The sequence below is a fragment of the Anguilla rostrata genome, chromosome 7 (assembly GCF_018555375.3).
Source record: "Anguilla rostrata isolate EN2019 chromosome 7, ASM1855537v3, whole genome shotgun sequence".
NCBI classification, from domain to species: domain Eukaryota; kingdom Metazoa; phylum Chordata; class Actinopteri; order Anguilliformes; family Anguillidae; genus Anguilla; species Anguilla rostrata.
The window spans coordinates 53,149,410-53,173,836 of record NC_057939.1 but is presented as its reverse complement, the minus strand read 5'-3'; the positions used below and the strand labels follow the sequence as shown (position 1 = coordinate 53,173,836).

General features: G+C 45.6%; 1 protein-coding gene across 13 annotated transcripts in view; it reads left to right on the top strand.

The window, feature by feature from the left end:
- Positions 1-24,427, top strand: part of si:dkey-237h12.3 (teneurin-3) — a 335,946-nt gene that overhangs the window by 263,328 nt on the left and 48,191 nt on the right. For all 13 annotated transcript variants that reach the window (XM_064345147.1, XM_064345148.1, XM_064345156.1 and 10 more), the window contains 7 exons: positions 6,201-6,323; positions 13,132-13,346; positions 16,261-16,471; positions 17,899-18,000; positions 18,314-18,508; positions 19,895-20,095; positions 23,188-23,373. In XM_064345147.1, coding sequence (XP_064201217.1) covers positions 6,201-6,323; positions 13,132-13,346; positions 16,261-16,471; positions 17,899-18,000; positions 18,314-18,508; positions 19,895-20,095; positions 23,188-23,373 — 1,233 coding nt within the window. The remainder of the gene's footprint in view (positions 1-6,200; positions 6,324-13,131; positions 13,347-16,260; positions 16,472-17,898; positions 18,001-18,313; positions 18,509-19,894; positions 20,096-23,187; positions 23,374-24,427) is intronic.

The following is a 24,427-nucleotide window of genomic DNA, read 5'->3' as shown; positions in this document are numbered from 1 at the left end:
CGTACGGTACACACAAGGTCCGGCACAGCTTCCCAAAGGACACGTAAACGTACGGGGGCTTTGCCGGTTTTTTTATTTATTTATTTTTATTTTTATTTTTTTAAACAACACGAGTCAAAGCCAGGGCACCTCTAACCTTTAGCGGCAGGAGTCAGGGCGATAAAAACAGATTTATTTCCAATTCACCTTTTTCCCCTGTCAGTAAGGTGCTCGCCCTGCGTAAAGATGACCCTTCTTTGACCCAGGCAGACTCAAATGAGGAGGAACGGAAATGTAGTTTAATTGTAATTAAGAAAACACATGTATCGGAGTAACATGCTTGGCTCCATTTCTCGGTACCATGAAGCGAAATTTCCAGCTGTGTTCCTGTGGTACATTGTGAGACGCGGTCTCATATACTGGCTGTATTGTGGTAACTCAGTTGGACACTTGCACATTTCAAGGTACCTCTGTCAAAACTTGGCTGTATGGATAATACAGTACTTACTTGTCTAATTGTCAGTTTGTCTGCAGAGAAAAAATAACACATTCTAATTCTAATTATAATAAATGTTTTTTTTTTTTTGTGAGAACATCATTTGCTGTCAGGCTCTTAAGAAAACATTAAGCAATGACCACATAACAGGTCTGCGGAGCGGAAACTAATCTCACCAGCATGTTAATACATGGCCTAATTCTTCTCAAATATTTGGTGCATTTGGAGAAAAGGTGGTGCAACATTTGCCAATGGATCTCTGAACTATTCAGCGCACATTATCTATTTGCATATGAGCACAGCAGGCTACTTATGAGAAAAGCTAATTTATGGAAAAATATGTATTCCTAATCACAACATGGCACTGTAGGGGACAGATACTACCACGCAACTTTGAAATCGCCGGGTTTTTTCATCTCGAATTCATGTTTTGGCATTACGCTGGCTGTCCTTATCAAATCTCATTATCTCCCACTAATAATCTTATGCATCCTGTGCACACCGTTCTCTGACTGCTGATTCAGTGAGTTGCGAGGCCAGCAATGCTCCCGAAATACCCATGAAGAATTCACACAGCGCTGTGAAAGACTTGCACGGCACCTTGAAGCTTTAGCACAATGCTATTGTACGAAATGCTCACACAAGTTCACGCAATACTTAAAAAACTTTGACACTGTACCTTGCAGGGAAAAGAGAAACTCACGCACACGCACACACACACATACACACATATGTATAGTATAAGTACTCTGTATTGTATAACTCAAGTAATGTCAGGGCGGGTTGTGAATTGGTCCACAAGGCTACTGATGGATTTTCTTCTGACACGCTGTAGGATAGAGATCAATGAGCAGCATGGCGTAAATCAAAGTCAAGCTGGGCATTCATGAGAATAGGCACTTTTTGGACGAAGATCTGACTGTGTTTTATACCCAACATACACCATACATTCTATTAATTCTGTATGTAACATATACATCCTTATCATAAAAGCCTGGTAATTTACTTAAAACAGAAGCTATCAACTGTTGTACACATGATGTTGTGGGCACCATGTTTTTGTGGAAACCATTTGTAGGTGTGTGCTATGTAACTGACTCAAGCACAGTGTGTCAGTGTTTCATGTAATGTGGGGTCTTGTGGGGTTAAAATATTTTTTCCCATATTGATATCTGAGGAGATTGTGTAATTTTTTTCCTTCTTCTTCTCCTCCTTCTTCTTCTTCTGTTGTGGCAGGATGACATTTTCTGCTCACACGATATAATTACCCCAGATGGATAGCCTGTTTGTGTCATATGCTCCCCCCTTTCACTTCGCCGACAATGACTCGGATGCTAAATGTCTTCACCTAATTTGGCTCATTCAGTGCAGGGGAGGGAGAAAGAAAAAAAAAAAACGGAACGGAACAGAGTTCCTTTCCGCCAACCATCTGCCGCGGGACGTGAAGCGCTCTTGTCGGGAGCGGCTTCTAAAGATTCCGTTTCATAACGCCGACGCCCGGTTTGAATGGCGTAATTCGAGACCCAGGTGACAGAGACCTCTTCCTGTCAGTTCCAGTCTGTTTTTTTTTTCCCCCCCACCCCAGCGCTGTAGTCCGGGAGCGTAGTCTCGATTTTCTGTGGGAAGTATTCTCGGTTTTCATCTATCATCAATTTGACCGGCGAAGTGGCCCCGTGAGTCGAATGGCCCTGTCCTCCGTGCTGCGTTCCTCATGTGTACTCACATGGGCGCTCAGACAGAGCCATTAAGGCACCGTTCATAATTTTGAGTGTTCTGAGTATAAACACTGGCCTGGTTTGTTTGCTTACAAAGACATTTAAAAAAAAAAGAAAAAAAAAAGCTGTTCCCTCTGGAGTTGCCTCCCCATTAGTTGAAAATGTTATTTTCTTTTATCACACAGAGAAAACAAACAGCATTCCGAGTGTTCCAGAGAGCAACAAAGCTCCAAATCTCATTGCGTCTGAGGGTCTGAAGATTGCACTGCGCAGATTCTTTTAAAACGCCTCTGCTTGTGTTCTCCTTGTCTATTGTAGATAAGGTTTCTGTTTTCATTTCAGGGGGAAAATACTAAAACTTGTTTTGGAGCCTCTGCTGTTGCACGCTTCCTGTTGCTGACACTGCTCCCTGATTCAGGCTATTTGTGGCAACCGAGTCGATTCATGAATTAAAGATTACGTGGGTAGGAGGGTCAGCGAGTGAAAGGGCTCATCTGTCATAATTCAAGTCTTATTCAGCGTTCACCGCACAATTTCCTGCATTGTTACCCTCTGTGTTAATCACCGTAGTCAGTACCTCGCCCTGCAAAAAAAGAGGAGCCTTTGAAAAGATCCCTGAAGATGCTGTGCAAGGAGCTCCACGCTCCAGCACTGCAGCTCTGTGCTTTACGGGTTACTTTGAAGGAGCCTAGCTATGTATGCAGAGGAATGTAAGCAGCAACAGAAGAAGAAAAAAAGCTGAAAACATATGAAGACATATGAAGCATAACTTTTGCATTTTTCCTCATGATTGGATGAGTCGAGCTTTTGAGCGAGTTAGTTCTTCGCCCACGTATTTCTTGATCTTCATGCCTCTTCATGTTGCTTTGTATTAAAGAGATGTGCATTGATGTCTGTCTGACTATATTGTGAAAAGCGGTAATTTGCAAAAACAAAATCAACCGTTTTTGACATGCGCCATGCTCTGGCTCACAACAGAGGTGATTACATACTGTTTCTATAATCAGTAGCTTCAAGAGGTCATTGGTACTTATCCACTATTGATCCTGTGTGTATGCGTGTGTGTCTGTCTGTGTCTATGGCTGCATCTCTGTGTGTGTGTGTGTGTGTTCGCATCTCTGTTCATTTGTAAGAAGGAGCGATTGTTGTTAATACATGAAATGGTTATTAAGGATTGTCTGTGCTTTGACTGTGTCACCACATTGCCAAGATATCTGTGAACTCAGAGAGGGCAGAGAAACAGGGAGGGAGGGATGGAGAGAGAGAGAGAGAGAGAGAGAGACCATTTTCACAGCTTCTTATCTCTGAAGTGTTCTCTACTCTCCATTTTTTGCTGCTACCTTGGGTTTCCAGTGTAAAAAAAAAGAAGAAAAAAAGCAAAACCTATCATGCAGTTCCTGCAATTTAAGGAAAATCCATTTGCGTGCTGCGGGAGAAATTCATTGTGCTTCAATTCAGTTTGAAAAATAGAAACCTACAGGCAGGGATACTGGCTGGTTCTTGGATGCAGTGAATGTCTAGGACTTGAGGGCTGAATGCAATCGTACACCCTAACGCTGCCTCAGAATAAGCACGTCAAATTATCTCCTCTCAAATTTTCTGTTTTGCATTCACCACTCTCCAGATATTTGCTGTATTTTCGCTTTATTAACGCGTCCAGCTCCTTTGTTTGAATCGGACAGAACCCCGAGACTCTGTGTGATGGTTTTAATGATGCTGGCAGGACGCGAGAAGCCCGTCGAGCGGCGGTGAGCGTCTCTGCGGATTTTGGCCGTCCACGTCCGCAGTCCCAGCAGGTGGCCGAGCCCGCTCTCTGCCAGGTGTGGGGGTGCTGTGGTGCACCCCCTGACCCCCCCCACCTGGGTGAGGGTCTGTGGTGTGAGCGCTGCTCGGAACGGGCCAGGCCCAGGCCCAGGCTCAGGCCCAGCAGGGCCTGGTTTAATGAGTCTGCTGAGAGGGGAGACGGTGCTGGAAGAGGTTGGGGGGGGGGCGGGAGTGGGGGTGAGGGGGTGTGCGGCACAGTCTAACCGCCACAGCAGGGGTGTCTGCTGGGGCCATATGGAAATGCTCCCAAGCCAAACCTCTCCCCTTTCCTGGGCTACTGGAATTACCTCTTTTTCGCTCTTTCTTTCTCTCTCTTTTTTCTCTCTCTTTCACACTCGCTTCTATCTCTCCCACCCGCTCTCTATCCCTCTCACTTAGTCTCTTTCTCTCTCGCTCTCTCGTTTGCTCTCTCTCCCCCTCTGTTTTTGTGTTTTGCTCTTTTTTCTCTGTCTCTCTACTCTCTTTGTTTCTCTTTCTTTTCTTGCTTTCTCTTCACATCTCCTACCTCTGTTTCTCTCGCTCTCTCTCATCTCCATCTGTTTCCTTTCTCTTTCTCTCACTGCGTTTCTCTCACTCTTGCTGTACCATTTTGTCTCTCTTTGTCTCTCTTTTTTCAATTCAATTAAATTCAAAATGCTTTATTGGCATGACATATTTCAGTATGTGTTGCCAAAGCTTTGTAAAACACATTGCAATGCATATAAACTATAGTGCAATGTCATGAATTATAAACAAGTAAACACATAACAAATATATACAAATAAATAGACTAATGATTATTAGCTGAAGATAATAATATTGATTAACAAAATAATAATCTCTCTTTCTCTCTGTGTCTTACTCTCTCTCTTACTCTCTGTCTCTCCATTTCTGTCTCTGCCTCTTTTTCACTTGCTTGCGGCTGCCTAATGTTTTCCTTTCTTTATGTCATGAAGTCTGTAAGTTATTTTAGCCCTCACAGAAGTTTTGATTTATGCTGTCTTTTTTTTTTTTTTCCTTCTTTTTTTTTACCCAGCAGTCCATGAGAAGAACATAAGTACACCCAGGGCTGTTGGCGGCCACAAATTACCCTTATTAGTTTTAATGTCTGCAGTGAGGGAAGGCTATTACTCAGAGAAGTGAGCTTGGATCAGCCCCACATATGGTTCTGCCATCAGCGACGAGCACAGGAAGTGAGGCGCTCAGACTTCCTGCCCTATTATTGCTTCATGTGTCGGGCCTCCCAGGGACCATAGGTTTCTGACGTCACCCTCCAGCCATCGCCTTTCATCGCAAAAACGCACACTCAGCCATCGCCATTCCAGAAAGCCGACTGGACATATGGTTCACGTTAATTGCTACGTTTCTGTATCGCTCTGAAGTTTCATATTCATTTTGAAATATTTATTTATGTATTTGGTCTGAGGGCCAAATATAAATTTCTGGAAATATCAGTCGTGGCTTTGTATCAGTATCAAAGAACGTTCCATATCAAAGAAGCCCAAATGTACAAGCTGGACTCAATTTCAGTTTGAGGGCTTGTTGAAATAAATTTCTTCAGGCAAGAAGGAGAGATATTTTACTGACGCCGTTTTTGTGTAAACTGTAAAAGTTGTGTTCTGTTAAAAATAACCAGGCTTCATTGCGTCAGGTGCCCCGGTGGGCTGTGTTTTGAATCTGTACCATGCCAGTGCCAACTGGCCAGCAGCCCCGTGGGGTGGCACGGAGGAAGTGTGCGTGTGGCAGTCGATGGAGTAGTGCTCGTCTCGGAGCGATTTCATTGGTCGATCGGTGTCCTGCAAACGGTTTGTGGCAGCTGTGGTGTGAAGTCTAGTCTTCCAGCGCAATTGGCTGACTGCTCTGCTCTGTTCATCTGGTGATCTACAGAGTTAAAATAAGCAGTGGAGGAGGATGCATGCTTATCTGCGCTCTCATAAACCAACAGTGGCTCTCATAAACCATGTTGCAGCGATGAGACAGGCCTACAGCCTTATAATTAATGATGAAACTGTGTGTGTGTGTTTGTTTGTTTGTTATGGATGTGTCTATGAGTTGTTATTTTAAAGAAATCGATGAAGGAACTCGCACTGACAGTCACATTACCCTGTCACTGTGTGCGTGCGCGCGTGCGTGCGTGCGTGCGTGCGTTCGTGCGCGTGTGTGTGAGACCTCACAAATCCACTGACGTATCTTTTATGTTGTTGCAGCCATGCACCTGTTTGGCCTGAACTGGCAGCTCCAGGAGACGGAAGGCTACACGTTTGAGAACGGGCAGGTGAAGTCGGACGCCCCTCCCACGAACACGGCGACCGTGGTCTCGGCGGACAGCGGTAAGAGGGAAAACCGGGACGCGGTTGTTTTACCTCCCGCGTTTATAAGGGTGGTGAGGCCGGCACTAGACGAGGGAGTCACTGACACCGAACCGTACCTCAGTGCATCGTGTGTAATATTGTGTCCTTCGGCTGATGCATGCGCCCTCTCTCGCTCGTTGTCAAACCATTTCCGAAATTTGCTCAGCTTTGGGGTGACTCTGAGGACATCGTACATCCTCTTCTGCTTTTCAGCAGTCTTGTTCCGGTTGCTTTGGTAACGCAGGTTTGCCTATCGCCGTGCCGATAAAGCTCCACGTGTGGTCTTCAGCTGCAGCATTTCAGCACTCCAGAATTTGAACCTACACTGTGTGATCACAAGGGTCTGGACACCCCTTGGTCCAGGGCCGTTTTTCTGGCTTTGGACCTGGCCCCTTACTTCCAATGAAGGCAGATTTTAATGATGCTGCATACAATCACATTTTAGACAAATGTGTGCTTCCCCAACAGTTTGGTCCATATAGAAATGGTTTTGTCAAGGGTGGACCAAGTCCAAATTAATGCCCATAATTTTGGATGAGATGTTGGATGTCAGGCGTCCACATACTTTTGGCCATGCTGTGTATGCCACACTGCTGGATTCTCACACGTACAGAATGATGACCTATCAGGCGTTGTCCAGGTTCCTGGTCCCTGGTGCATTCTGGAATGTCTTCCTCTGTTCTTTGGATTCTTATTCAGTGAAAGATCAATGCAATGGGCATTTAATAGCATGGCTTCTAACAAACTGAAATCAGTAAGTGATTGGGCAGAGCTTGAACTACTGTGTAAATTATCATTAGAGAAAAGCATAAAGTGGTGAAATTAAAAGCGTAGCTTCATAGCAGTCAGCTCTTTTAACTGAATGCGCAAGACTTTGATTTTGTGGATTTAGGATCAAACCCAGTGCTGTGTGCCTTTGAGTTTAGCTTTAAGCTATAGTACTTTACAGTGCATATCAATTAGCCTGTAGTTGATTGAGCATGGCCTTTATTCAGTTATGTAGAAAGTTGAGCATTGAGCCATTTGCCCAGAAGGGTACAACATTTTGTAAGTCAAAATATATTTGAAGTGACTTTTTTAGAGGGGAAAAAAAGATTTTTTGAATTTATTTATTTATTTATTTTTGCAAAAAAAATACAAATAAAAGAAATTACTACTGGAGATAAGAGACTTTATCAGTCAAAAAAAGTCTATCGCAGCCAAATTAAATTGAGGTTACTTGTGGATGCTTTTATTTTTATTTTAAAATTTTATTCACATTTTTATGCTGTTCTTACTCATTTTTTTGTGTGTGTGGTTAAAGTGAACTGACCTCCAAAACAGAGCGAGAGACAGAGAGAGAGGCCGCCTAATGTTGCGAGCACTGCCATGGTGCTGACAGATCGGCATTAATGTTTGCTGGACCGCCCCAAAGTAAACCCCATTAACGAAACAGATGGCATTTTCTTCGTACGCCATTCAGACTTGGCTAACGCGCTGTAATCATGACAGGGAGAAAAAAAAAAGAAAGAAAAAAGAACAGTATGAGGATAGTGAGGACGTCGCGGTTTACGTTAAGAGCGTATGAAACTGCTGAACGTACAGCAGCAGCTCGGTGCTCACACCTCAGGTGTGTGTCCCAGCTGTGTGTGACACAGTCAGGCTGAGGTGTGTTTGAGCAGGGTTTGCCTTGAGGCTTTTTTTATATGCCTTATATGGTCGGCAGACTCTCTCGTTTCTGCACAGACCTCGGACGCCATTAACACGTGTTTAAGGAAGACAGCTGCCCGCGAAGGTAATTTGCGAAAAGAAGCCACAAGTTAAAAAAAAAGCGGTCTGTTGTATATACGCTGATGTAGATTTAAACGCTCATAAGTACCGCTAATTAAGATGTCAGGAAGCGGGATCTGGCCGTTTATGGGCAATCAATAGCAGGCTGCTTTCTTGCTTGAGATACCCTTGGCTCCATTCCTCCCTCTATGAGTTGTCTTTTAAGTGACGGTGAACGTTTCCATCCAGCGAACCGGCACCCCGAAAAGGGACGGATTAACAGAAACTCGCGGACGTAAAATCAAAGTAATAATGTGTCCACCTCTCTTCATTTCTCTCGTGCTCACCTTGGCGATAGACAGATGACCTGACAGCCTTTTGGCCGCGTAAAGCAGTGAGTGAGCGAGCGAGCAGTCCTGTCGGGCCCGACCGCTCTGAACCGGCAGGAGGGTCTCCGTTCTCCGTGCCGCGGTGGCTCAGGAACCGCTGCACCCTGGGACTCGGTGTCCAGTGAGGCAGGCCAGCCTGCCGCAGATTCGCCGGCTCGAGAGCGCTCCCCTAAAAAAAGACCTCACGGAAATGGAGAAGGGGAACCCATACCGCCATCGTGAGCGCCCCGTCAGCTCGCGTCATTGGCGCTAGTCCTGCGGCGATTAGCTTCATATTCATCATTAGTATTTGTTTGGTTGGTCCCCTTCTTTAAGGCAGCTTGAATGGATTCCATTTTGGCGCATTTGCTCTTGTGTTGAGCTGCTGGACGGGTTGCTGAAGCTATTCAGGTTAAGTACCTTTGATCAAGGGTAAAAGAGACAGAGACTCACCTGGGAATCAGACCTGTGACCCGGTTGTTAAAAGCCTGTTTGCCTCATCCCACATGTCACAGTGCCCCCCCCCCCCCCCAGAAATAACTGTATTATCCCCTCCCACAAACCCCTGATGCTATAGACCCATTACAGATAAACGCATTAGACCTCATTTTATACTGCCTGAAACAGGATAATGACATTATGTAACAAACACCTTAAAGATTCTAAGCTTAATACTGTGTGTCATAGCATTTGAATTGTGTACGTTAAAGCTTGTGTTGAAGAGCCTGAATTGGAATGATTTTGTGGCTTCACCAACCTCGTGATATCTGCTTAAACTAATCCTCACGCAAAGCCTACCTGTGCTCTGCCTGTTTGTGCTCATTACATCTACAAATCTTCTTCAAGAATTCTTGATAACTTAAAGGCGTACGCTGAGACTGAAATGGTTGACTGAGTCATAGATGCAGGCAACTCTTTATATGCTCGTCTAGTTTTTTATTTCACTGTGTGGGATTGTAATTTTCCATGAATTACAGCAGATTGCTCACCGCGCGCTAACAGATAGGGCATGACGGCGCTAACAAAGGCACGACTAGTCTCACAGCACGATCGCACGACCGGAGGCAAAAAAAAAACAAAAAAAAAAAAGGACTTTCAACTAAAATGTGAAAAAAATACCAACATTCAGAGAGATTAAAATAGTTTAAATGTTACAGAAAAGGCAACTGCACATGTTTTTAAGTCTTATATGGTGAAACTGTAGGGCAAACTATATGTTTCTATAGAGGTGGAATGTCACAGAATATCAGTCTTGTGGGAAGAAATCATGTGTGATGTGTCTACTGAGAGGCCAGTTCTTCGCTTTTTCAATATGCATAGACTGTACGGCAACACCAAGCTGATAAGATAGGTAAGCAAGATGTAAAGTTATGGCTTTGCAGTGATGATATTCTTCATCGGGGCATTGTTTGGCCTTTCTTGCTGCAGCGTGCGGAGGGATCAGGAGGTACAATTTACTCCTGGACCGTATCTGCGCAACCTTCAGGCTAATGCATCTCCTCTTTCCTACGCCTGTGCTGGTCGGACGAAAGTGACCTTATCAGCAGCTTATCTTTTCTTTTCTTCTTTTTTTCCTTCCGTTGTTTGTTTGTCGGTCTGAGTCGCAGATTTTGAGTTTTCTGCTTAAACCGGGCTAAGGGGGCCTTGACCTAATGTCCTGTCAATCCCCAATGTTTTGATAAGCCAGCTGCTCCCAAGATCACAGACTGACAGCTATACCCAAACGCTGAATTGTACCAGAAATGTCCCCCCTAAACATATGGATGAACGTGATGTACAAGCAACCCCAATCAACCTTTTTTTTCCTAAAAAAATATTATTACAATTTCTGTTCAGATGTTGGAAACAACATATTGCTATTTATTAGCTTAATTTATTAGTTTAGCCCAATGGGGATCATCTGTACAGTATGTGTGATAGATATAGGATGAGTGAGACTTTTTTCTCTGTGTGTTGAGAGTTTTTGCAATTATCACAGATGTTTTCTTTTTTCATTTTTTGTAACACCAGATCCTTATATTGAGTGTGTAAGGCTTGTTCTGGTGACAATAAATGGCAGAGCTTTTGATTGTGCTTGTCAAAAATAAAATCTTCAAGTATGTTTTGTAACAAAGGTGAAGAAGAGCCTTTTTTCTTCTTTTGAACAGAACTCTGAAGAAGTTCAGTTTAGGCTTTTACGGTGGCTCATGGGTAATCCTCTTCAGCCAATGGAATTTGGAATCCATGTGTAACAAATTTTTTTTTCTTTATCAGTATAGTCACAGGTGTACCTGGCCAATTCTAAAAGATTTTGCAACAGTTTCTTTTTTTTTTCTTTTTTAGTTTGCAAACAGTAATTTTTGCCAGTCTTTTTGATCTGGAAAATAGTGTAAAATATTGCTAAATGTAAGATTCTTGAACCTAAAATGGAGTCATCATGAGAATTGGCACAGTTATTATGCTTGTAGTTCTAATATTTAAAAATATTAAAACCAGGGTCATGATACACTGTCAAAAGTTGTTTATAATCTTTTTAAGTCCTCATGGGGTTATTCTGTCTTTGTGGTACTACTTTTCAAGCTAAAATGGACCCCATTAGAGAAGAGAAGAAATTGAAACATTTATTAAGTTCTTGCCATTTAAATGATTCATCCCCCCCGAATAAAATAAATCCCGGCCTCCAAACAGAGAGAGAGAGAGAAATGAGGCACGCATGACGGCCCTGGCGGAGGAGGCCGCGCGTGCTGCCACACGTCAGCCATTAAAAGCCTCCGCGCCCGAATGAGAAAGCGCTAAATGAAATGTGTCTGAAGCCTGTCTTTTACAATTATTTACGCTCTGTCTGTGGCCACGGGCCTCGTTGCGCCGGAGATGAATTGAGCCTTCTGTTCCCGCCGTCGAAATTTCATCAGTTTGGAAATGCCACCGCGGCGAGAGGCTGATTTGCGGGGTGGGTCGGAGGCGGCAGAGGCAAACAGACGCAGCCTTGTCACTGAGGCGGCGGCGGCGGCTGCCCCAGACGCCACGGCAACAGGCGCCCTGAGTCAGCTCACAACACGCTGATCAGCGGTGTGTGTGTGTGCGTGTGTGTGTGTGTGAGCGTGTGTGCGTGTGTGTGTGGGCGTGTGTGTGGGCGTGTGTGTGTGAGCGTGTGTGTGCGTGTGTGTGTGTGTGCGTGAGTGTATGTACATGTGTGTTTTTGTGTGTGTGTGTGTGTGTGTGTGTGTGTGCGTGTGGAGCACTGTTGCCCATAGCTGGCTGGCACAAAATGACTCCATAACCTGTAGAACTCAGGTAGACAGATGTTTACCTTTTTCACATTCTGTTACTCTCCCACTAGAATGTTTTGCCTCCAAACGTACATTTATTCTTTAATGAAATGACTTTCTCTCGTTTGTCACCATGCACTTCTTTATACTTAAATCATGTCGTATCTTGGGAGATTTCGCTCTTTGTAAAGCACTAAATTTCTTCCGTGTGACATTTTAAATGGTCATGTTGTTTACTGGCATCCAAGATGGATTTTCTCCGGCATTCTGATAGGTATGAAGATAATAATAGCACTGTGTACGATTATGTGTTCATAAATTATTCTGTTTTTCTTCTCATAATATTGTTTGAAGCATCTGAATTTCATAAATACCTTCTGCAGCATAATACGTGACCATTACATCTGATACCAAGCCACTGTATTTTAACAGGTGTATGTTAAGCCCAGTTGAGTTATACTGATACTGATCATCAAATGAGTGTCTTTTTCAGCCTCAAAATAAATAGACTAAATAAATAAACTTACATTTTTTTTTTGTAAATATTAAACTGCTTTACTTAAAACTTCATTCCCATTGTCTTGTCTTAAAGTTGCTCTGTCAGAACTGCCAGGTCAGGTTTTTTGTTTTTGTTTCATTTTGACCACCAAGGGCCTCTTATTTTTTTTGGAGGCGAGAACAATATGTTTCAAACTGCAGTTCCTTTTGAGGAAGAAACAATGGATCCCTACCAGATTCCCTTCACAGTTCATTTGCACACAATCTGTAGTATCCTAACTGTGAGTCACCCTGGATTGAGTAAACTCTTAAAGGAAATGTGCTTTTTAGTCCAAACAGATGTTTTAAGTATATATATATATATATTTAAAAAAAAAAACATGTTTACTTCTCTGCTCAAACAGTCCTTGCAACGGGCTTCTGCTGCTGTAGCCTCCGTCCTTGTCTGCCTGCCATCAATGGCTGTAGCAGAGAGTGAAGCTCACCTTCAGCTTCAGCTGTGGCATTCACCTGCTCGTTCCTTCAGGTCAGGGGTGGCAGTGTCGCGTATCGGCTCAGGAGCTGGGCTTGTAACTGCGCGGTAAAATGTCCAGTGTTTATTTAACACTCACAGAGTGCATGTGAGTCCATTAGGGAGCAGATGTACACTGGATGAGTTGATCTAACGCTGAACATTTCACTGTGTGGGCTTGCAAAGGTTGCAGGTTCGATTCCCAGTGCTGTCCTGCCACTGTACCCTTAAGCTAGGCACTCAGCCCTATCGCTTCAGTATATATCTCTGTACTATGTGTATACATATCCACCATATACTATCCACCATATGAATAATACAAACACTGCACAAGTGGTTCTGGATAAGAGTGTCTGTTGAATGTTATGTAATGTATATGGCTGCTGTCCCCCCCCCGCCTTTCCCCCCCTCAGGGAGACTGGGCGTGTTCCTGCAGGAGAACAACACCATCGACACGGGGGAGGTGGACCTGGGGCGGCGGGCGATGCAGGACGTCCCGCCAGGGGTGTTCTGGCGCTCCCAGCTCTTCATCAACCAGCCGCAGTTCCTCAAGTTCAACATCTCCGTGCAGAAGGACGCGCTCGTGGGGGTGTACGGGAGGAAGGGGCTGCCCCCCTCCCACACGCAGGTACGGGACCCCCCTCCTGGCTGATTCGCGCACGGAAAACGGGGCTGTGACTCCTGCTGTTACCCCCCCCCCCCCCCCCGCCCCTTCCTGTTCTCAAAATGCCTTCAGGTTGCCCTCGGAATTCGCCCTCCATTTTGTGACCTCTACTCCAGCAGCTGCCAGAGCGGTTGTGCCTGTTTGATGGCTGTGAGTGGTCAGTGTCTGCAATCATCGCTAAAAAAAAGCCCTTTTGAATGTAGTGGCACTCTGAACAGACTGTATTGGTCATTTGCTCTTAACGGAAAATGAATTTGATGCAAAAAAAAAAAAAAAAATTTTTTAAATGATAATAGAAATATGATGCTTGTATCCTGTGCCCTTCTGGAGTGCGAGCATTAGAATGATGCTTGTTTAAATTATTTTCCCTTTAATAAAATCGCATTTTGGACCGGGTATTCGTTACTTAAAGTCCACACATATATGCAATGTAAAATTACAAGGTTAGCCGAGACCGAGCACTCAATCAAAACAAAATGCTTCATAAGAGATACCTGGTGGTAAATGCTTCACTCTGTCTGTAGCTGACAAGCTGCTTCTTTAGAAACCAGAGAGCACGTTTTATAATTGCCACGTGTCTATTTGAGAGTGTCTGAGAGGTGTCATTGATTGGCACAGGAGTATATTGGCCATTAAGTTAAAATGAAAATGATTTCCTTTATTTTCCGTACTTCAATTTGCATTTGGTTTAGCGCCCCCACCCCTTCTCCCTCATACGTTCCCTCCTCAGTGCTTTCAGTTTTTAGTAGCAGTCATTCAAGGACGCTGCGTTTCCTTCGTTCCTCTAAGCCTCAGTAAATGCTAGCATGCAGCTAGATTTCATTTGACGCCGCCTTTGTACAGTTGAATGGCGAAACCATAAAGGCATATTTTAGAGGTAGTTAGTGCTGCTTCTTTCACACAGTTAAAGTGGCAATAAGAAGGCGTCCCCTGACCTACTATTGCCCCCCCTCACCCCCCTCCCTCTGTGAGATTAAGATGAGTAGGTGCTTTCACCACATAATCCTGGCGTGTGCTCTTACTGGTGAATTGAGGCAAGAAAGCTAAGCGCCTTCAATACCGTCTTCACTCCTCTCCACTAGAAAGAAAGTCTGTTTGGGCCTCAAACGAACCTCTTCAAAATGTTTTCACCATCCGTCTGCAAACAGTTCTCATCCTCCATCGCGTGTAAGGCTGCATCTAACTGAAAGACCTGTATGTTCTCGATTTAAACTGTTGATATCCAATTACAATTGATATCCAATCCAATTTTAATGGACTTAATTTGCAGTTTGTTTAAAATCTCTGAGCTGAAGATTAGCTGTTACAAATGTTCTTATGTCTTTTGTTCCTCAAGACCAGCAAAAGAAGATAACATAACATCATGACGAGAACAGGCCATTCGGCCCAACAATGCTCACCATTATCTTGACTAAATTGTACCTAGTGCTCTGATTACATACAGACCTACTGATACCAACAGTATTTAACACCATATCAGACCTGGTCTGAAAAGTTTTCTGCCTCTACTACGTGACCTGGCAGGCGATTCCGATCATTGACTACTCTCTGCGTGAAAGAATTCTTCTTGATGTCTGTACGGAATTTGCTTTTTGCAAATTTCCATTCATTTCAACTCGTTCTGCTAAATGAACACCAACCTCAAAGACTCAAATAATCTCTTGTAGTTCACTTTGTTAATCCCCTTTATGAATTTAAAAGCTTCAGTCAAATCACCCCTAAGTCTCCTTTTGCTAAGCTTGGAGATAAACAGAAGATAATTTTATTTGACTTTTCTGGAAAAAGTGATTTATTTATGATACTGCTTTTTACTGTGTAAAAATTTCAATTGTTTTGAGGTCGCTATCATTTAAATGCATATTTTGATAATATGAAGTGTAACAGCACTCATATTTACATTCATGACCAACTGACTGGTTAAGGTCATAGTCTTTATGTATATTAAATGGCAGAGAAATCATTTCAAGGTTGGAAAAAATTAAGAAAGCTATTTAATGTCTTTGTCACACATTTGTGTTTTTTTTAAATCTCAAAGACAAAAAGATATTTCTAGTCCTGTAAGTCATGTGATGTGGAAGAGTGTGCATGATGGAGAGGGTCACTTAAGGATATAGCTGCTCTTCCTAGCATGCTGACTGGGTAGCAACAAATAGCATAAAGTAGATCATTACTCTAAATATGGGGAAGTGAAAAAAATAAAGCCAATGCTAGCTGTGCTAGCAACATGTCACCAGTGCAGTACATCATCAGACTCCCTCGTGCTTAAACCCAAAAAAGCTCTTTCTGTACATTAGATTATCATGGGGGGAAAGTGCAGTTGTAATACTACTTTTTTTTAAAAAATATGTGCCTTTTGTGAGGCAAGCTTTTGCGGAGCAGCTGCGGTGTATTTCACGCCTCACCCATGGCCAAAGTTTCGGGGATAGCGCATCAGAGGGGAGCGGCGTCTCGTTAAACCCCCCTGTACGGAGCGGGGGAAATGAAGAGGATTTTCGATTTTTTTGATGTGTTTCGGCGGGAAGATGAAACGACGTCGGCGCTGGAAATGTCCTTTATTACCTCCAGCATCCGGCTTTATGCACACAGTTCGCTCGCTGCTTTTTATGTTTTTATGTTTTGATGAAAATTCCCTTTTTGCAAAAAAAGCGTTCGAATGTTTTAGAACGAAAACGAAATAAAAATATAAAAAAACAGGTAGTCGGCCCGTTTTTTTTTTCTTCCTTCTGTGATGTTAGACTTTTTTTCTGAGGTGTTGAAAATCCGTCTGCGTTCTCAGCCGCCTCCGCGTTTCTTTATACGTTTCTCTGGCACGTTTTAAATATTTCCCGGGACAGTGCTGTGTGGCGGTTGCAGCGAAAGCCTCTCTTTTGTTTTCCAGTACGATTTTGTGGAGCTCCTGGACGGCAGTCGGCTCATCGCTAAAGACAAGCGCAGCCTGGTCGAGCCGGAGGGCGGGGCCCGGAGGGCGCGGTCCGTCAACGTGCACGAGGCCGGCTTCATCCAGTACCTGGACTCCGGAATCTGGCACCTGGCCTTCTACAACGACGGGAGGAACACGGAGCAGGTGTCCTACAACACCATCGTCATCGGTGAGCCTGCTGGCCTCTCCTTTCCGATACGCGGAACTGACTCCACAAAAAGAGATTTAATGATCGCGCGCTGGCGCGCACTCTGTTAGCAAAGCAGAGTCTGATAATGAGGGGGATCTTATAGAGCAGCGAGCGATACGTACAGACGATTTAAAGGCAGAAAGAGCTCTGGAGAATGTAGAACTTTACGCAGACATCAAAAGAATTCAATGCCATGTCTTGGGGGCATTCTTTAATGCTCTCACAGTGGGATGTTCTAGCTTTCAGCTTTCTGTTTGAATATTTTATGTATTCATTTTATTGATCATTGAGGAAAATGCACATTTTTTAAATTACATTGTGGATCTCGCTGTGGTATGCAAGTGCTGTAAGACAGTGGAGACCTCTGGGAGGGGAACATGGAGCTTACCTTAAACCTGACCACCGACCATCATCCATACTGTGGAAGCTTAGCAATCTAAGCACGCACTGCCCATAATTAGACAGTTCTTCTTTTATGCAGCATATCTAATGCTGTTCCGTTAATTACCCTGCTACACATCATTATTTCTGATCATTTTAACTGACTAACATGGATGTAAGTTCTTTATATCTAACTCTATTTTCATTATAAAGTCACAAAATACTGTATATTCTACTTGAACATCACCATGTGCTACCAGTGTGTCCATTGGGTTGAGTGTCTTGTCGTGTTTGTAACAGAAAAGGGCTGTTACTCCTGTCGTGTGAAACATTTGAACAGGAGCCATTCTATTCCCCCGCTGTACATTTACCTGCTAATTCTGCCACGGCGTTCTGCGATGCAGTTTCGCTATCCTTCACCCGCGTCAAATGAAATTATTTACAAATGAAGTCATTATCACCGGCAGTGTTGACAGCAGTATGAACACCCGGCGAAACCGTACGCGTGCGATAAACACACCTGAAATCAACCTCCTCTTTGGGAGAAACGCGTGCGCCATTTGAGAGCGACACATTGATTTTGATAATGGATGGAAATTGTCATGTGTTTCAGAATTGATTCAACAGGTCTCTGACTGATTGAAGCTATTCACAATGAAATATTCAGCTGGGGGGAAAAAAAAAAGCAGACGTGCTTTCAAACAGATACTAAACAGTATGCTCAGGATTCTGATAATGACATTCCCTTTTTAAACATTTGCACTATCACTCTATAAAGACAAAAACAGCTAATGGCATTTAAAAAAAAATATATGAAAGTCCTTTTTGGCTGTGAGGGAGAGAGAATTTTGTGGCTGACTGAGGATTGGTCATTATAATATGTTTGTATTTATGCAAACCACCTGGGGACACAATATTTCTGATTAAATGTTGTTTAACTTGGTGTACAGTGAGCAGCTGTCTCGCACGCGATGCACAAGTGCAGTTATTCCAACTTCAGGTTCTTACTTTTTTTTTCTCGACAGAATCCGTGATGGAGTGTCCACACAATTGCCATGGAAACGGAGAGTGCCTTTCTGGCACATGTCACTGCTTTCCCGGGCTCCTCGGACCGGACTGTTCGAGAGGTACGTCGGCCCGCGAAAAGTCCCAGACACCACCCCCGCCTCGTTGCGTGTAATTGCTACGCGTCGATGATGCGAGCGCCGGGTCCAGATGCGCTTGCCACGACGATTAAACCGGCCCCTCGTCTTCCGCTCTTATCGTTTGCAGCTCTTCGGTCCGCTCGCCGTTTTTTACGGTTTCCGTACGCACGAGCGAATATACAAACGTGCGCCATTTGGGCTAATGAACAGGTGTCTGTCTGTCTGTCGGAGTCGGAGGAGGAGGAGGAGGAGGAGGAGGAGGAAATGATCCGTGTCTCGCTGGTTTCCCCTGCAGCCGCCTGCCCTGTGCTGTGTAGCGGGAACGGGCAGTACTCTAGGGGGCGCTGTCTGTGCTTCAGCGGGTGGAAGGGGATCGAGTGCGACGTGCCCAACAGCCAGTGCGTGGACAGCAGCTGCGGGGGCCACGGCGTCTGCGTCATGGGCTCCTGCGCCTGCAACACCGGCTACAAGGGCGACCACTGCGAGGAAGGTAAGCTCCGCCCCCTCTCCTGCGGTCGCTTGGAGACCGTGACAGTGTTACCGCCCGCCCCGCGTGTCCGATGCCTTGTCAACCCTTCGGAAATTAGGGTACCATTTCACAGGCCGGTGATCGTCCCCCCTCCCCGCCCCCCCGTGTGAAAGCGGCTTCCCCTCCACCTCCTAGCGGTCTGTCCCACTTAGAAGAGCCGCTCCAAATCAACTCTGTTTTCAGCGTGGAAACAAACTCCGTCCGCCTAAAATTAGATTCTTCGTTCACGGTCGATAAATTTCATTTCCCTTTTTTTTTTTTCTTTCTTCGTTTTTTAGAAGTTTTATATTTCAGGTCTATTTGAATTTTTACTGGAGGAAAGCGAGCCCTGGGGTCCCGGCTGTTATTTACTGGACATTGATTGCGCTGTGTGACTGTAATGTCTTACTGTAAGGCACATTTCTGAACAGGCCACAGACAATTGCTATTTTCAACTTCGTCAAGCGAGTAATTACTCGGATGTGCTCTTTGATATCCTTGTTCCCCTCAACGTGGGTATTTGTGCTCAGTAGTAGTAATGATAATTGCAGATTGGAATGGATTTTTCCGTTGTCGACTGATTGAATTAGTTTTAGATGCCCCAATATAATTCTAATTTTGCCAACACACCTTCATGCACACATTTTTTTTTTTCGTCCAGAGGAATAGATCTTAACTCCTGTGTTCAGCCGGATTGATTTCATTGATCCCCGTTCAAAGACTTAGCACAATTAACTAGACCAGATTCAGTTCTCAAGGCGTTGGCCCAACGTGTGAAAACCTTATCGAATTAAGTGAGTAATTAAATCCCATCATCTCCAACATGTTAAAGTAAATTAGGAGGAATACAATCCCGGCGTTCGTCTGAACATCCGCCCCGTGAGGTCTCTGGGTCTTCGTTCATTGACGGGACCACAGAGAGACCAGCTTCCCGCTTGCAGTTAACAAGAGCAGGAAATCACTTCATCTTTCTTTCTTAAACTAGGGACTGACATTTTAATGAGGTTCGACTCATCTGCTCGGCTATCAGCAGATCCAATCCGGTCTCCATGCACACCTTTCTGTTCTTTTTGAAAGAAAAGTATAGAGGAAGTGTTCAGCCAACACAGGGAGGGAATTCAGATGTGACTACCAGCAGTATAGGACATTGATCACCTCTCATGCAATTTCCTGTCTGACACTCACACATTCACACACACACACACACACACACACACACACACACACACACACACAAACACACGCACACACACACGCACACTCACACGCACACACAAACACACACACAAACAAACTCACTCCACACACACACGTGCACACACACACACGAACACGCACACGCACACACAAACACACACACACACGCAGTGGACTGCCTGGACCCGTCCTGCTCCGCCCACGGGGTGTGTATCCACGGGGAGTGCCACTGCAGCCCCGGCTGGGGCGGGGCCGCCTGCGAGATCCTGAAGACCACGTGTCCGGACCAGTGCTCGGGGCACGGGACCTACCAGGCCAAGAGCGGGACCTGCACCTGCAACGCCAACTGGGCCGGCCCGGACTGCTCCGTCGGTAAGACCCCCCCCCCCCCAAACCCTTGCTACCCGCCCCCCTCCCCCCCACAGCTTTTGAAAAATGTTTGTTCTCCTTGTTGTTATTTTGATTTCTTAAATCTGCCAACATGAGCAGTTCATGGCCTCCTTGTGCTCCCTGTGCTGATTGACTGCTGGTAATTGGTCCTTTAACGGTTCTGTAGACGTGCGGAGCAAAGCCTGTAGATTTATTCAGCGAGGTCTGTTTCTTTTCTTTTTGTTTCTGAGTTTTTTTTTGTTTTTTTCCGAGAAGCTTTCTTGCCTGCTGCCCAAAATTACGACAACAAGTCGTTTGTCACATTCATCTACTTCCTCCCCGTCGCTGAAAATGTCTGCCACAAACAGAAAACACCGGACGGTTTTTGTACCTACACGGCTTAGCACGATGTCCCGACACACTCTTGTTGATAACATCTTGTTACCTAACAGATGCGAGCTCTGAATTCTCGCGCTGTTATTTACCGCACAGTCTGTTCCGCGTTCAGACGGCCGGATTTAAGCAGTTTGAGCAAAGTGCTCCAGAGAAAAGCACCTGCCCCCCCACTCCCCGCCCCCCCTCCCAGGTCCATCCTCCCCAGCTCCACCGCCTCACCAAAGGCTCCCTTCCTCCGATATTCGCCATAATAAAATGTTTATTCATTATCCATAGAGGAAGTGGGCTATTAAGCCTGGAGCTAGTGGCAATGAGGGGCACATGATGAAGGTAATGATGAAGGTAATGAAAAAGACGGGGGACTCCTGCTGCTTGGGAGCGTCTTCAACCCGGAGCCTGTGGAGAGGTCTGCGCTCGGCAAGGGCCGATAACGGGAAGATAGTGAGGTTTAGTCCCTGACAGGACAGCGGGGGTGGGGGGGGGGGGGGGTGAACGGACATTTACCGCAAGAGCTGAGAAGGGGGGTGGGGGGGGGCCAGGGGGTAGGCGAGTGTAGCTGTGGAGGTGGGGGGAGCTGGGGAGGGGGGAGCTGGGTGGGGAGGTTGCATGAGCTGGGTGGGAAGGGGGGAGCTGGGTGGGGAGGTGGGGGGAGCTGGGTGGGGAAGTGAGATGGGGGAGCTGGGTGGGGAGCTGGAGAGGTAGGATGGGGGGAGCTGGGAGGGAAGGGGGGCAGCTGGGTGGGGAGGTCGGGGGTGCTGGAGCTATGGAGGTGGGGAGCAGGGTGGGGGATGCTGGGTGGGGAGGTGGGGGATGCTGGGTGGGGAGGTGGGAGGAGCTGGGTGGGGAGAAGTATTGACGCAAGATTTCCACGGCTGATCTTTTCTCACGTCTGGGCCGATATTTAAGGGCGGGGTGTGGGCTGGGGGCTCGCGGCACAGCGGGGTGAGGGCCTGGCGTTCGCACACCTGAGCCCAACGCTCATCCCCAGCCCAGCAGGTCCGGCCTTTTCCTGTTAATTAGCCCGGGAACTCCACTTCAATTAAATGCACTTTTAATTAGTAAGAGCCTGTCTCAGATCGACCACCCCCCCCCAACCACTCCACCCCCCACCACCGCCCCCGGCACACACACGTACACACACGCACGCACACACGCACACACATGTACACACACGCACGCACACATACACTCTGGAAACCTGCATGCTAAGAGCTGATAAACACCTTTAGCACTAATGAAAAATTGACTCGCATCGATTCGTATGGAAAAGGGGGCCCTTAGAATCAAACAGCACTCTCTCCGGACCCAGTTAATATGCCAAAGTGCTCAGGTTAATCAAGACCGTTCAAGGTCTTTTAATAGGGGAAAAGCTCCACGCCGAGGGAAAGAGAACTGCCTAAAAACAGAAAGAGAGGAATAAAAAAGTGCATAAATGAGTGAACTTGGTCCCTATCAACAACTCCCATGAGTCACAGGGTTTGATATCCTCTGGGTTTGGCAAAGCTGCTCATCTGTTATCGTTGCAGTTTGACCGGAACCAGAAAAACAAAAAGAAAAGTCAACTTTTTACCTGACCTTGTGTTGTAACTTCTCTGACCTTTAAAAAAAAAAATATTTTAATAACAAGATAACAAGAAAGAGATTCTGGAGTTGCGGTCGAGTTTCCAAATTGTCTTGGCTTCCTAAATGCTTTTGGAAGCCGTTGGGAAAATGATATTAGGACTCATACCAGCCTGGATCAGAGAATGAATTCCTGAGCGTCTGTTGCGGTTTGATGAAATGCTTCATGCTGCTGTTTAGCCGCCAGGCCGAAAAAAACCATTTTCTAACCACCTTTGAGTTCAATAATTACAGTGTTCCTTTTATAAAAATGCACAAAACAGAGTGGCTTTTCCTGAGTGGTTGATCTAGCCTTCAAAATTCATGTTTTGTGGCTGAAAATAGTGAGACGACCTTTCGTTGGGTTTATTCAGCAGCCATTTTATTTCACTCTACCCAATCTGCCAAGTGATATTTGAATACACTGTAGGTCTGCTTTGAAATGTTGGAACCTGCCAGAGTCGAACAAATATCTGAGGATAACGAGCGCCTAACAAAACATTTTTGTTTGGTCTCTGCAAACAAAGATAAAGAACAAAAACACACAACGCTAACATACAGGAACCGCGCAACGTGAATGACAGAAACTTTCCCGTGTTGCAGTCTGCGGTCTGCTTGTCCCTGCAGTGATGTTGTTGTCCTGTAACTGCCCGATAATGTTCTACTGTAACTACGCGGTGATGTTATAGTAACTGTGCAGTAATGTTGTTGTACTGTAACTGTGCAGTAATGTTGTTGTACTGTAACTGTGCAGTAATGTTGTAGTAACTGCGCTGTAATGTTGTTGTACTGTAACTGTGCAGAAATGCTGTTGTACTGTAACTGTGCAGTAATGTTGTTGTACTGTAACTGTGCAGTAATGTTGTAGTAACTGTGCAGTAATGTTGTTGTACTGTAACTGTGCAGTAATGTTGTAGTAACTGTGCAGTAATGTTGTTGTACTGTAACTGTGCAGTAATACTGTAGTAACTGAACAGTAATATTGTAGTAACTGTGCAGTAATGTTGTAGTAAATGAACAGTAATATTGTAGTAACTGAACAGTAATGCGCACTCTGCTGCCGCGCGCGGTACTGACCGCTGCTCCTTGTCTCGGCGCAGAGGTGTGTGCGGCGGACTGCGGCTCTCACGGCGTGTGCGTGGGCGGAGCCTGCCGCTGCGAGGAGGGCTGGGCCGGTCCCGGGTGCGAGCAGAAGGCCTGCCACCCCCGCTGCACCGAGCACGGCTCCTGCAAGGAGGGCAAGTGCGAGTGCAGCCCGGGATGGAGCGGGGAGCACTGCAGCATCGGTAAGTCCCCCCCGCGGGTACGCCTCCCCCTAAGCACTGGTAGGTCCCCCGCAGGTACCCCCCCACCCTCTCCGCAGCATGGGCAGGTCCCCGACAGGTATGCCCCCCACCCCTCCCCGGTATGGGCAGGTCTCCCACAATTAAGCCCCCCCCCCACCCCCCAGCATTAGCAGGTCCCCTGCAGGTATGTCCCATGTAGTGCCAGACAACCCCACCCCCGCTATTCACACAAAGCTTTCACGGCGGTGCAGTGGAGCCGTGGCCAACCTCTGTTTCTGCCACCCCCCCCTCCACCCCCATCTTTATTTTTCCTGAGTGTTTCTCACGGGGCAGCAGCCCTTAGCCTCTGTGGGCTTATTTACCTGGGGGTGGGCCGAGTGGAGTGCACTTCGCACAGCACTTGACCTTTGTGTTCTATCAAAGCCCTGACATTTCTGAGAGGTGTGTGGAGGAGGGAAAAAGAGAAAATCTCACAGAGTAGAAAATGCTGGTGCTCCGCTCCCCATGAGAAACATTTTTTGAGGGGTGATGAGGAACGTGCAGAGAACTAAGAAAGTGCAGAGAATCTGAGTGTGTGTGTGTGTGTGTGTGTGTGAGACTTCAGTAGTTTAGTTCATTATTAATTCTATCTTGACAAAGAAATCTCTCTATGTACTTGTGTTTCGTATGATGTGCATCCTCCATAAGACACAGACTACTTGCCAACAGGGGTGTTTGTGAACCCTAATCTCAGTCACAAATAAGCTTTCTGTTTTTAGGCAGCTTTTCAATTTTACCGGCATTTTGCTATTTATTTGCTCTTTTAGGCAAGTTGGGGGGTAATCCTTTGTGGTATTTACAAGCTTTTAACATAGATTTGCTTATCGATCAACTTTGATTTTTGTGTACGTGCGTTTGGCCAATTCAACCGGAAACCTGGCCATGGGGACTGGCTGATGCTTTGAAGTTGTGCGAGAGAGAGACAGGCTATTTGTTTTTCATTCAGACGCACCAGGACAGCTAGAGTTAGAGATCGTTAGCAATCACAAAAGATACGCCTCGTTTCCTTAATCAA